Below are 14,872 nucleotides of genomic sequence, written 5' to 3' on the forward strand. Positions count from 1 at the left end.
GAGGACATATTGTTGCTTTGTGGATTTTCGCAAAGCCTTTGACACAGTTTTGAGAGCCCGCATCTTCCGACGCCTACAGGATTTGGGGTATGACCAAGAGATCATCTGGGCCATCATGGCACTTTACGAGGGTCTCAGCCAGAGTCCGAGTAGGGTCGGGGTGGACAGAGGAGATCATGAGCACTATTGGGGTCAAACAAGGGTGTCCTTTATCACCCACCTTGTTTGGCCTCTACATTGACGAGCTTGAGATAGTTATGCAAACATGGGGGGGGATGGATGCTCTCTAGTTGGCACGCTGATCTGGATATTGCTATATGTCTTCATCAACAGACGGCCTCCAGAGACACCTTGATGCACTACAGTCCTTTTGTAAGTCCCATGATTTGAAGTTCAACCTTGGTAAAACCAAGGTCATGATCTTCAATACATCTCAAGTCGTTATGCACCAGGAGCAGTTCACATTTGACGGGTCACTTGTTGAGATTGTTTCGTCATATACATACCTTGGTGTTATCTTCTCTAGACCTATCTTCACCATGAGACCCGCGATGCAGGCCTACCTGAGCAGGGGATACACTTCATTGGCCAAATTAAAGAGGCAGTGCTTCCGCTCACACTTTTAGGATCCGCAGACCAAGGGATTGCTGTTTGACTCCTTGGTCCATCCAACGGGGATGTACGGTAGCCCTTGTTGGGGGACGGATCTATTAGATATAGAGTGGGCTCGTGTGGAGCGGCTACATGTTCTCATGCTATCGCAGATGATCCGCGGTAAGCCATCCGTCCCTCAACGGATTATTCAGGCTGAGTTTGGTTCATCCCCATTACAACTGGATGCAGCATTTCAAGTTATCACCTACCTATACCGGGTCAAGGGGTACGGGGATTGCACTTCTCGGCGCAACAAATTACCATGGCTAGCATTGACCTCTTCTATGGACCTATCAGCAACAAGTGACCAAAGATGCTGGTATGCACGCACAGAGAGATGGTCTAAGCGATTGGGGCTCCACATGAACAGACTCTCTCCCTTCGAGTACAGCATTGACATGCCGTTCTTTCCTCTCTTGTCACACGAGGTCAACCATATCATCTGCGAGGATCTTTTACAGCTACACACATTCCTGACCTGGTTGGGACCGAGCGAGCTCCCAATGAGGCTCATCTTCTACAGGAATCATTGTTTACACATCACTGAGGAGGGTTTCATTGACCCACCAAGATATACGCAAATCCACTTGCCCCCCTCACTAAGGATTTCTATTGGGCAGTTTCGGGTCTCTTCACATAGACTGTGCATTGAGAGTGGCAGGGCAGAGGGTCTACCCCAAGAGAGGCGCACATGCACATTATGTGACACACAGGAGGTCGAGTCGGAGAAGCATTTCATTTTCATGTGCCCAGTTTACTATGAGATCCGAGGACGCTTCTACTGCCTCTTCAGAGACAGTTTTGGGGTGTTGTCCCGGTTTCTCTTTGATCCAGACCAAAGATGCATGGCGGCTTTCATCCATGAGGCAGTCAAGCATCACGAGTGCCTACTTCGATCACGGAGACAGGAGCAGACCTCCTCCTTGGTAGACCCTTCTTAGAGCTCAATCACATAGTTCTTCCAGCCAGAGTAGGTGGACCCCCACAATATGAGGCCCCAACATGACCAGGATCCAGAGTCAACGACACGACAGATCAAACAGAGGATTGACGCACAGATTACACTTGGGGATATCTCCTCTCTGTTCAGAGTCAGAGCTCAACCGACAGGGGCCATTGTAGCCCTTGTTAGATGCAGAGCTATGACCAGGAGATGACACAGGACCACACCCTTGAGCAGCCGATAGCACTATATCGCCCACTTCATGCTCCCGCATTCTCATCCACCTGGATGAACTGTTGAGTATGATGATGATAATGATGTGTAGTCGATCACTCTGACATGACTATGTAGTACTTAGCACTAGCTTTTTGCATTTTGCATTGGTGTGGATGCTTGTTTAGTAGCTCCACGCTCACAGTTTGTTTGTATCAAGATTCTCACAGTCTCATAGACCCATCGTTCTTCCGAAGACTTTATTATAATAAACTTTCTTTCTTTCTCCCGCCCCCTTCTCCGCCTCTCAACCTCCCGGCCTTCATGCCTCTCTTCCCTCCCCCTTCCCCTCTTCCTATCCTCCCCCGCCCCTTCAACCTGCATCTCCCCCCTCCTCCCTGCCTACTTCCTCCTCTCACCCCTTCTCCTCCTCTCTCCTCTTCCTACCCCTCTTCGCCTTTCTCCTCCCCACAGCTTTTTTGGAACGGAGCTTTCTTCTAGTCGAGTCGGCCTTCTCACCTCGATTGGCGGTGGATCCACCCTAAGCCAATCCTTCTCCGACTCCACTGGCCGCGAAAACTATCGCATTTTCAAAAGACGAGTTGCAGCAGCTCAAGAAGGGTGTAGAGCTTGAATGCTAAACCACTTTGATCACACGCATCTATGGGTCTCACCCTTCCAAGTCACAAGCTAGAGACTGGATGCTTGCGACGCTTCCCCCAGACCTCACCCCTCAATTTAAACATGTTCGCCTTTGGGACGAGATTTTTTCGGGTTATTTTGACTCTTTAGAGGCTGCGAGCGCCATGCTCCAAGCCCGTTTTCTATACCTCGGACACTGGATGATTTTCTTTGGTGCCTTCTCTCTAGGCTTTGACCCTATGAAGGAGGATCAGGAAGTGTTTTCGCTCTTCATCAAGTTTCTCGGGCTCCCCCAGGTCTACCATCGCCTTCTTCATGTGATTGGGGAGCACTTTGGTATGGTCATTAAGAACCCACCCCTCCCTAGATTGCCCTCGATAGCTACAAAGGCAACCAAGTCTGACGGGGTCCCTAGAGTTAGGATCCTTACGAAGGACCCTAATATTTCAGATGATCATATCTTGCTCCAGTGCTCAGATGGATCTTTCTTTTGACAGAGAGTGGAGGTCGCACGCAAACTGGACCAGTGCAGGATCTACAAGACCCGTGGGCATTTCGCCAAGGATTGCCCCAGGAGAAGAAAAGGCCCAAAAAACCTTCCGGGCACCAACTCCCGTTCGCCCTCGACAGGGGGGTGGGACAGTTCCTATGCCTGCTCCCCCACCTAGGCAAGGTGGTGGTATTGCTCCCCCACGACAGAGTGCTCCTCATCCACAGAGTGCCCCTTCGTTACCGCCACCTCTTGCCTCATGTCCCCAACGGCACCCGCAGCACTTCATTGGGTCCCGGTTCGTACACAACCTCCACCCCCGACAGTTCAAGAGGCAGATGTCTTGGACTCCACCTCCTTAGGAGCTTTGGAGTCCTCCGTTCTGGTAGATTGGTTGTTCCCAGTGTTGCACCCAACGCAAGATGCTTTAGCTACATTTGCAACCCCTCTCCCGGGCCTAGAGGTTGCCCCTCTCCCTTTCCTAGTGGTAGCCCCTCTCCTTGACCTCGCAGTTTCTCTGGTTGGAGGGGCCTCCGCAGCTTTTTAGACACAGGGCTCTTAGGAGCAGTCTTCAACTCCCCTCTTGTATAGAGGAAAGGGGGTTGGGTACCCCATTGATCCACTTCCCTCTGAAGGGATCCTCTGCACCCCTGTGTCGGGCCTGATTCATGAGGAGGACATTGTGCCCTCTACTTTTGGTGAGGCAGTGATTGGGAAACCTGTTGACAAGGCGTCTTCTTCTTCAGGTGGCAGGGTGTTTTCTCCTGTTGATTTTCCGCCACTTGGTTCCATCCCTCGCTTTTTGAGCGGGAGGTCTTCCCCTGTTGAGGGGTTTATTTCTACCATTAGGTCAGGTAAGATGTTCCATTCTACATCCTCCCGCCGATGAGGATTGTTAGCTGGAACATACAAGGCTTGGTGGCGTCCTCATCGCCGCCGCAGACAGCTGATTCAGAATCAGCTTCATCCGGGTGTTACTGGCGGTTCTATTGATGTTTTACTCTTGCAGGAGCTGGATGCAATGATTGTACAAAGTCAGGCGAGTTACTTTCGGGTCACACCTTTTGGTCACTTGCCTTTGGTACTAGGGGAGGTATTTATATTTCAGTTTCGGATTCTTTTCTCCCCTTGGTTGTCGAACATGGTGTGATCTTACCCTCTAGAGCCTAGTGGGTTTTTCTTTTGATTGGGGGTCGCAAGGTTGGACTCCTCAACCTTTATGCCCCTAATAACAGAGGGGATCGTGTATTGTTTTGGAAGGAGTTGCTCTCCTGGGCCCCCATTGCACATTCATGGGTCGTAAGAGGGGACTTCAACATGGTAGAGTTACCCTCAGATAAAAAAGGGGGCAAAGAGGGCGACATCCATTCTTTGGAGAGGGCAGCGTGGGATGCCTTCCTTTTCAGTTTTAGTGGCAGAGATGTTTGGCTTGACGATGCTTTTCACACTCAGTAACAATCACTCCTGAATTCTTGGTCAAACAAGAGGCCGCAGATGCCGATCCATTGTACCGATTGATCGATTTTATGTTGATGATTGGGCCTTGGATAGGAGGAGGATCAGTTTGCATTGCTCCTGGGGTTTCCACTTCGGATCACTTTTTGGTAGTTCTGAAGGTTTTCGAGCCGTGTTTGAGAGGACGTTCTACCAGCATTAGGATTCTTGATACCCTTTATGCAGAGAAGGACCTCTCAAAGGCAACTTTGCAGATCTGGGTTTCTCATGTGCAGGGTGGAGTGCCCTCCCCTTCACATATGGCAACAACTCTCTCTTATATTAGCGACTTATATCATCTAGTTGCTAGTACCAAGAGACGTGAGATTCTCATGCGAGAGATTGGTGTTCGCCAGGAATTGGCAGCTTTGTAGAGAGCAGAAGAGGCCACTTGATGCTTGGATTCAGGAGCTGCAACAAGGGCTCATCAGCAGATTTTGTTGTATCAGAGAGCAAAGTTTGCCTTTCATGCACGAGAGTCCTTTTGGATACAAATGAGAGGTAGAGCCAATAAGTACTTCTTCTCTACTCATGGCCCAAACATGGTAGAGAGAGTGTGTCTCAGCTTATTGACTCAGACGGAGTTTTGCAATCAAATCCAAATGCCATCATGTGCATAGCTACAGATTTTTATGCCTCCGTTCTTTCAGCAGATCTTGGTAGTGTGGTTGTAGATGATGCCAAACAGATCATTTGGCAGTGTATCCCTAGGTTGGTGAGTCCACTCTCTCTTGATGCACCTTTTACCAACCTAGAATTCAGGACTGCTCTTCTTGCCCTTCATAAGGGGCAATGCCCAGGTTCAGACGGGCTTACACCCTCTTTTTTCTTAACCTTTTGGGATATGATTGGGGATCACATCATCTCAGCCCTACAGGGCGTTTGGGACTCCAGTGAGATGCCTGGCTCACTTACGGAGGGTCTCATACATTTAATCCCAAAAGGGGGGTGCAGAAATTTAGTATCGCAATGGAGACCCATCACTCTATTGGGAACTAGTTACAAAATCTTGGCAAAAGCAATCCACCTGCGCTTGCATCCCTTACTCCCTAATCTTATTCATGATACGCAGACAGGGTTTGTTCATGGTAGAAGCATTTTTTATAATACTCTCCTTTTGGGAAGCTTCTGAGTGGGCCATGCAGAGCGGTTAAAAGCTCGCAATTCTACTCCTGGACTTTGAAAAAGCCTATGACAAGGTAGATTGGGACCTCTTGAAGGGCACCCTTCATCACTTGGATTTTCAGATGCATGGATCAAAGAGGTCTCAGCCTTGTACAGGTCAGCCCACAGCCAAGTGCTTATAGGAGGGGTTTGGGGAGACAGGTTTCAGATTTTCAGATCAGTCCATCAGGGATGCCCTCTTGCCCCTTTTCTTTTCCTCTTTGTGGCTGAGGCTATGAACATTTTTCTCAAGTCTCGAGTTGACATTCTTGGGCTCAAACTTCCGCTCAGACGAGAAGAGGACCTTGTGGATTATGAGTTAGCGGATGACATTGCTATCTTCTTGGAGGCCTCTCCTCGGACTCTCACTTCCGTTAGGACAGCTTTGGATTTGTTTTGTACTGCAGCACATGCTCACATCAATTGAAACAAGACTGATGTCTTTTGGATTGTGACAATGACACTCTAGATTGGGGGGCTGGTTTGGACTTCACATGGATTCAGAGGGGTGTGTCAGTCAGATACCTAGAATGCCAGGCATCTCTTCTTTGCAGCAGTTTGCTCCTATGTTGGAGAGCATTAGAAGGAAACTCCTTTTCTGGAGTTCAGCTAGACTGGACCTTGCATCCAGAGTGGTGGTTGTGAACGCTCAGACGAGAAGAGGACCTTGTGGATTACGAGTTAGCGGATGACATTGCTATCTTCTTGGAGGCCTCTCCTCGGACTCTCACTTCCGTTAGGACAGCTTTGGATTTTTTTTGTACTGCAGCACATGCTCACATCAATTGAAACAAGTCTGATGGCTTTTGGATTGTGACGATGACACTCCAGATTGGGGGACTGGTTTGGACTTCACATGGATTCAGAGGGGTGTGTCAGTCCGATACCTAGAATGCCAGGTCGGTTTGGGCATCTCTTCTTTGCAGCAGTTTGCTCCTATGTTGGAGAGCATTAGAAGGAAACTCCTTTTCTGGAGTTCAGCTAGACTGGCCCTTGCATCCAGAGTGGTGGTTGTGAACCAGGTTTTGCTGGTCACATCCTAGTATATGTGCTCCTCTTGGTGCAGTTCCAGAGATTGTATCACTCAGCTCACAAGGCCTATCAGGAATTTTTTATAAAGTGGGCTAGATGGTCCTTCCCACACAAGAGGGGAGTCTAAACATCAGCGATCCAGACTTGCAATGCAAGACCTTGATTTGCAAGTTTGTGGTTAGAGGAATTAAGCCTAGGAATGAGCCTTGGAAAAACTTATTCATTCACAATATCCAAGCTTTCCGCTCTGGAGGACCTCTCTAACCTCCCAGATGATGATTTTGTACCCTCCACTTTTGGAGAGCCAGTTATCGACATCCCTTTTGAGAGATCCTTCTCTCTCTCACCTGTGGACTCTCCTCCCCTTGGACCTCATGTGTGTGGCAGGAGGTCAACTCCGGTAGAGGTTTCTTTTTCTGCCACCAGGTCGGGTAAGGTATTCCAACCCACTTCCTCCCGCCGATGAGGATAGCCAGTTGTAATATACAGGGATTGGGCGACATCCCTCATCGCCGTCGCAGACAGCTGATCAGGAATCAGCTCCATCCAGGTGTTTCACGTGGTTCCCTTGACATTCTTTTTCTTCAGGAACACAAACTGGATGTCAGCGATTGCTCCAAGTCAGGTAAGCTGCTCTCAGACCGGACTTTTTGGCTTCCTGCCTTGGGAACCAGAGGAGGTACATGCATTTCAGTTTCAGATTCTATTCTCCCTCTGGTCATTGGACACGGTACCATAACCCCCTCCAGGGCCCAGTGGGTTTTACTTCTGATTGACAGACGTAAGGTTGGTTTCCTCAACCTCTATGCTCCGAACAATAGAGGGGACCGTGTTCTGTTTTGGAAAGAGTTGCTCTCGTGGGCTGACGTTGTGGATTCGTGGATTTTTGGAGGTGACTTCAACATGGTTGAGGCACCTTCTAATAAGAAAGGGGGCAGAGAAGGTGGTATCCACTCCCTCGAGAGAGCAGCCTGGGATGCCTTCTTGTTCAGGTTCAGTGGCAGAGATGTTTGGTCAGATGATGCATTTCATATTAAGTCTCAGTCACTTTTGTTTTCCTGGTCGAACCATAGGGTGCATATGCCTATCCATGCTCGGATTGATAGATTCTATGTAGGTGACTGGGCTCTTGATAGAGGGGGGACAGTTTGCATTGCACCTGGTGTTTCCACTTCACACCATTTTCCAGTAGTTTTGTCCATCTCAGAGCCTCATCTGAGAGGACGGTCTCACAGTATCAGGATCCCCAATGCCTTATACACGGATGAGACTCTCACACAGGCAGTGTTGGAGATCTGGGTTTCTCACATGTAGGGGGGGATGGCCGGTCCTTCACATGTGGCCACAGCACCTACCAATATCGCTAGTGCTCGGCGAGGTGAGGTACTCAGGCGGGAGATTGGTATCCGCCGGCAGTTGGCAGCCTTACACAGGGAGGAGCAAAGACGACCATCAGATGCTTGGATACAAGAGCGCCTTGCTGCGGACTTTGCTTGATCAGAGAGCAGTATGCCTTCCATGCACGGGAGTCCTTTTGGATACAGATGGGAGGGAGAGTCAATAAACACTTTTTCTCTACACTTGGTCCCAGACATAGTCAGCTTATTGACTCTAACGGCGTTTTGCAGTCCCATCCGAAGACCGTCATGCACTTAGCGACAGCTTTCTATGCCTCCCTACTTACCGCAGATCCTAACACATAGGCCAGAGATGTGGCTAGAGATGAAGTTTGGCAGATTTTACCTGTGTTGGTCACCCCAGAGATGTTATGCTCACTTAATGCACGCTTTACCAACACAGAATTCAAGACTGCTCTCTCCGCCCTTCATAAGGGCAAATGCCCTAGATCTAATGGTCTTACTCCTTCTTTCTTTATAGCCTTTTGGGATATGATAGGTGATCCCATTGGAGACCCATCACTCTTTTGGGCACTCTTTACAAAATCCTTGCCAAGGCGATCAGCATCCGATTACAGCCCCTTCTTCCAGACCTCATCCATGATACTCAAACAGGCTTTGTGCATGGCAAGAGCATTCTTTATAATATCTTTTCCTTTTGGGAAGCCACAAAGTGGGCTATGCATAGCGGGCAGAGGCTGGCAGTTCTACTCCTGGACTTCAAGAAAGCCTATGACAGAGTAGATTGGGGTCTTCTTGAGGGCACTCTTCTACAGTTTGGATTTTCAAATGCTTGGATTAGAGGGGTGGCCTCCCTTTACAGATCAGCCCACAGCCAGGTTTTCATTGGAGGGGTAAGGGGTGACAGATTTCATCCAGATCAGTTCGTCAGGCATGCCCTTTAGCCACCTTCCTCTTTCTTTTTGTGGCAGAAGATATGAGTATCTTCCTTAGATCTCAGACTGAGCTTTTTGGGTTGAGATTGCCCTTGAGACAGGAGCAGGAGCTTCTTGACTGTGAGTTGCCTGATGACACTGCTATTTTTATTGAGGCCTCTTCGCAGTCACTTGATTCTTTCCGAACAGCCTTGGATATTTTTTGCTCAGCTGCAACAGCACACATTAACTCGCATAAATCCTTTGGCTTTTGGATTAGTGATGAGGACACTCCAGGCTGAGGAGTTGACATTGGCTTTTCCTGGATTCAGAGGGGTGTTCCTATCAAGTATTTGGGATGCCAGGTAGGATTGGGCATCTCTCCAGCACAGCAGTTTGCCCAAGTACTAGAAAGTATAAGGAAAAAGCTTCTTTTTTGGAGCTCTGCTTAACTCGACCTTGCATCTAGAGTTGTGGCAGTGAACCAGGTTCTCTTGGCCACCGCCTGGTTTGTGTGTTCTTGCTGGTGCCGGTCTAGGGATTGCATCACTCAGCTTATTAGACCAGTCAGGAATTTTGCATGGAGTGGACTTGATGGCACAGCAGATGTTGCAGCGAGGGTGGCCTGGGAGACCATTATTCTCCCTACATGTGAAGGGGGCCTTAATATCATTGACCCGGACTTGCAGTGCAGGGCATTGCTTTGTAAGATGGTGTTGAGGGGACTCATGCCTGGGCAGCAACCTTGGAAGGATTTCTTTTTTGGACGCATTCAGGCTTGCACACCAACCTTGGGAGATGATTGGGTGGACAGCCCTCGTTGGATTTTTACTTCCGCCCCTCTCAGATCTCCTGCCTCTCCTCTCATGATTGCCATCCTGAAAGCTTGGGGGAGCTTCAGGAACACTCTTCAAAGGATTCCACCTTCTACCGTCGAAGAGATTGATAGGCAGCCGATCATTTGGAATGATAGTATACTTGACGAGCATGCCAGACCACTGGGCACTTCCCATTACATGCAGTGGTCTAAATGGGAGAGAGGCCCCGCCTACACAGTAGGCACTTGGAAGGCTTTTATCAGGCTACCTGAGGATCAAAGACTGCAGTCCATGAGTCACCTCAGAGGGGTAGCATGCAAGATTCAGCAGATAGATGTAGTCATCCCGATGGAATGAATCGTTGAGTTGCCTATTACTTCCACCACTTGGATGGGGGCTTTTTCGAGGACAGCAGTTCCTTTACAGGTGATCGCTCTTCGAGGTCTCGAGGAAGATGCACTGGTCTTTGACGTTGGGGATGGAGGTATACTCTCTACATCCAAGGATGATATTCTTCTAGAGGTTGCCTTTCAGCCTATTAGGATTGCTGGTTTTGTGGACCATGGAGCGGGCTTGCACTGGTACTTAGACCCCAACCCTCTGCTCTTGGCCTTGGGATCCTGGAGGTTGTGGTTATATGGAGGTGCACCTATTAGGTGCTTGCAGTGGGACCCAGGAGAGTGGGAGTGGATAGACCATGGGCACTGAGAAAGGGGGATTCCCTTCTTTCATTTCACGGTTGGTAATGCCAGGAGATTTCAGCTGAACAATAGGGGTTGGATTCCCTCCAAAGCCCCCCATTGGGAAAGCTTCTTCATGACCGCAGATTTGCGTAGAAATTTCTGGAGGAGGCTCTAAAAATCCCTCAGAAATAGAAAGATCACTCTTTTCTTTTGGCTTTCTATTCATGGAGGGATTGTAGTGAACCTGTGGAGATCACGATTTGGGGCTGATCCCACTTGTCCTCGCTGTCATTCTGCAGAGAGTTAGTGCGACATTGCCTTTGGGACTGCAGTCAGGCGAGGACTATTTGAAAAGGGGTTGCTCGGATACTCAGCATCTTTCATACTTCCCCTTTCTTCATGACTTGGGGCTTGGTCGCATGGTTATCCCTTACTGGGCCCCAGGTGTTTTATGAGGGTGAGCCTTCTTCTTGGGCACTCTCGGTCCACCGGCAGGTGATAGAGCCCTGCTCTCTTCAGGATGTACCACTTACTCCCTTCAGAGCTTCTCATGCTTCAGTGGACACCTCTTGGGAGATTTTGGCTAGCATTTCCTCTCGGCACATTTGGAGAGCCAGATGTACAGAGGCCTTGGATGGCACCCAGATACACCTATCACAGGTGTTCACAGGTATTCGGACTGACACGGTTCACACTTTGATAGCCATATGGGCTAGCATGCAGGGCCCTTCACGGGAAGCCTCTTCTAGAAGGACTATATTTCTTCGAGTTTGGAGAGGTTCTCCCTTTTTCTCGGAGGTTTCTACCGGATTGAGATGGCACTATCAACCTCAATCCTTTCTTTTTGGCTCTTGAGCTTTTCATGCATTGCATGATGTATCCCATATGGAGCTTGCTCTAACGGTTTTCTTTAATACTTAATAGAAGTCTCTTTTTGCAAAAAAACAAAAAAAAAAGCTTTCAGCCCCTCCTCATGGGGAGATTGGATGGACAGCGCTAGATGGATCTTCACCTCAGCCCGCCTCAAGTCTCCATCCTCCCCGCTTATGGTTGCGATTCTGAAGGCTTGGACCAGCTTCAGAGATACCCTTTGTAGAGTTCCTCCCTCCTCTATCGAAGAGATTGACAGGCAGCCGATTATGTGGAATGAGAGTATACTTGATGAGCAGGGTAAGCAGCTTGGTATGTCTCACTATATGCAGTGGTCCAGGTGGGAGAGAGGCCCTGCTACCTCCGTAGGTTCTTGGAAAGCTTTCAAGAGGCTTCCAGAAGTTTGCCAACAGCAAACAGTTAGTCACCTCAGAGGATGTGCAAGGAGGATACTTCAGATTGATGCCGCCCTCCCCTATGACTATGTGGATACAGATGACAAGCCCATTGTTTGCTCCGTGTGAATGGGGGCTTTCTCGAGGACAGGCATTCCTCTCCAGGTTATAGCTTTTTTGGGAGCACATGAGCATGCCTTTGGTTTTGGATGCACAGGTAGGTGGCACGCTGGTTATTTCTTCAGAGGATATCCTTTTGGGCATGCCTTTTCAGCCTGTCAGGATCATAGGCTTTTTGGATCAGGGCAAGGACTCTGCATGGCATATTGATCCGAGCCCTCGTCTCTCTCTTTCAGGTTCTTGGAGATTGTGGCTCTTTGGAGGAGTCCCGATAAAGTTTCTTTAGTGGGACCAAGGAGAGTGGGAATGGATTGTTGCAGGGAACCAAGAGAAGAGCCTTCCTTTTTTTGGTTAAACGGTCAGTAATGCCAGAAAGTTACAGATCAGTTGTAGAGCCTGGAGACCTTCCATGGCCCCTCATTGGGAGAGTTATCATGTTTTTGCTGATTTGCAGAGAGTCTTCTAGCAGAGGCTTTGGAGATCCCGAAGAAATAGAAAGGTCACTCTATTGTTTTGGCTTTCTATTCATGGAGGGATTGCAGTGAATAGGTGGAGGCCTAGATTTGGGGCAGACCCCACTTATCCTAGGTGCTCGTCTGCTGTTGAGTCAATTCATCGTTGTCTATGGGACTGCAGGCATACGAGAGCCATTTGGATGGGAATTGCCAGGGTCCTCGGTACTTTTGCTCCTTCTCATTTCTTCATGACGTGGGGATCAGTGGCTTCGCTCTCCTTATCAGGGCCTCATATCTTCTATGAGTGGCAGGATGCTTCTTGGGCCATATGAATTCCACGTCACCTAGTCGAGACACCTAGTCGAGACTTGCTCTCTTGAGGATGTGCCTATCTCCCGCTATAGACCAGTACATGCTGATGGGGATACCGCTTGGGAGATACTGGCTAGCATCACTGCTTGGCATATTTGGAGGGCTAGATGCACAGAGGCCTTAGACGGATCTCAGGTCCATCCCTCGAACACCTTGGCCAATATTTGGACTGACACCGTTCACACACTGATGGCCAGTTGGGCAAGCATGCAGGGTTCTTCCCGGGCAGCCTCAGCCAGAAGGGTTATATTCCTTAGGGAATGGAGGGGTTCCCCCTTTTTCTTAGAGACTACAGCAGGGTTGAGGTGGCACTTTCAGCCTCAACCTTGGTTTCTTTCCAGCTCGTTTTGAGTTTTCTGTTTCCTAATTTCAGGGGGGTTTTCCTCATGCACAGCATGATGTATTTCCACTTTGAGCTTGCTCACGTGGGTATTCTTCATACTCAATAGAAGTCTTTTTCATGGAGTCAAAAAATATTGTCAGTGCTCCATGAGAGATTAGGGACCTCACATGGCTCTCAAAGGTCAAATTTTAAGATAGGCATTGGGATAATCCTTTCTACCTCATTGAAGGAGACCTCAGGGCCAGTAGGCTAAGGTAGATCTGAAGATTTAAGGGCACCTCTAAACGAATAGGCATGGGCCAAGAAATGGTCTATCCCTTAAACATTTAAAGGTTTCTGACTGTCAAGAAATGTTTACCTAAAAATCTTAGGCATGTTTTTCCAAGGGGAAATGTGTTTTCTTGCAATCTTTAGTGAACTGCTCTCAAACAGAAAAAGACAGAATGTATATACAGGCTCCCAGGCTTGTGAATTGGCAATTAAAAGGGCGGAAGTGAAGAGACGCAATTATAGAACATATGTACTTCTACATGGGATGCAAAACCAAGATCAGTCCCTGCTCTTAAAAAAGCTTAAGCAGTAACGTTTATACTCTAGAAAGGGAATTGAAACACAGTAAGATAATCATTCAACTGATTGTTCAACCTTCTAGTTTAAATTGTTCTGAAATAAAGCATATGCTACATCCACAAGTGCAGCCTGCTCCATTCACTTGCAAGATATTTATGAAACATTTCAAATAGGCGTGATAAAATATTCTGAAGATGCTATGTAAATCTCTCAAAAGCAAAACCACCCAAATAAATTCATTATATCTATGTTGACTTGCAATTTTTCCACAGTATTTCACATTGAAACGGGACAGCACCCCATTAAAATAAAGATTTCTAACAGAAATGGTACCTACAGCAGATCCATTATAGGTAAGCATGATATTTGTCAAAGCTGGGCCTTCCAGACCAACCCAAACAATCAGAATATCTTTCAGTTTGCAATGTTCTGGCAAGCTCCATCTGAGACCCCCAAGACTATATTCATGAGCCCCTGCTCCAGAGGATTCTCTGGAAGTTCTCTCTTCTTTTGGTTGATTATTCTGTTGCTGTTCGCAACCACAGCTTATGCTCCCTTCAGTGATGTCTTCAGTATCAGCCGTAGACGAGTCCAAACAGCACTTGTTCATGTTGAAGGTATTATTTTCCACACTCCCAGGACCAGTTCGCAAATCGTTGTGTTGCTGAATTTCATTAGTAGTTTCTCGAGGGGCCATTTCCCTATCCGGAATTCTCGCAAATACTATGTTCATCTTGTCACTGCTGCAAGGCAGATTTTGTCTCTCATGTGTTTTCTTTTTTATGCTTGGTATGGCATATGCATACTCAAAATCAAACAGCACCTGCTTGGACCAAAAACCACAAAGTCTGATAAAAGCCATAAATTTAACAATAAAGATAGCAACAAGAAACATAACTCTGCAAATAAGTTTAGAAGTTTGCCTATGGTATACACCGACAAGGACGCCCATTTTAAAATACTGGAGTCCAAAAATTTCTCAAGATCGAATAATGGAACTCGTAGCGTAAGATAAACCATTTGACATGAGAAGAGCTTTCAAACTTTTCACTAGAATAAAGAACTCTGCTGCTCCCCATCACCTCCTTCCCCTCCTCAACCTCTTCCGCCCCTGTTCACCTCTTCTGCCCTGCCCTGCTGCCTGCTCCTCCTGCTTTACTTCCACTGACACTAACTCAGTCTACTAGACTCACACTCATACACGCACTCTCGGCTCTCTCAACACACTCAGCCTACCCGCCCTGCTCCTTCGCCTCCCTCTCCTACTCTGCCCCTCTGCTCTCCTGCTCTGCCCTTCGCTCTGCCCCTCCCGTGCTGCCCTCCCACTCTGCCCCTCCGCCCT

The 14,872-nt window shown here is 48.2% G+C and overlaps 1 protein-coding gene across 6 annotated transcripts in view; it reads right to left on the reverse strand.

Moving 5' to 3' along the window:
* Nucleotides 1-14,872, reverse strand: part of LOC147902895 (diphthamide synthesis DPH2 family protein) — a 120,331-nt gene that overhangs the window by 52,191 nt on the left and 53,268 nt on the right. For all 6 annotated transcript variants that reach the window (XM_087373262.1, XM_087373266.1, XM_087373261.1 and 3 more), the window contains one exon: nucleotides 13,868-14,353. In XM_087373262.1, coding sequence (XP_087229388.1) covers nucleotides 13,868-14,353 — 486 coding nt within the window. The remainder of the gene's footprint in view (nucleotides 1-13,867; nucleotides 14,354-14,872) is intronic.

Source organism: Dipteris shenzhenensis, chromosome 4 (genome assembly GCF_047967505.1).
Source record: "Dipteris shenzhenensis isolate YYH24624 ecotype China chromosome 4, Dip_SZ_1.0, whole genome shotgun sequence".
NCBI lineage: Eukaryota > Viridiplantae > Streptophyta > Polypodiopsida > Gleicheniales > Dipteridaceae > Dipteris > Dipteris shenzhenensis.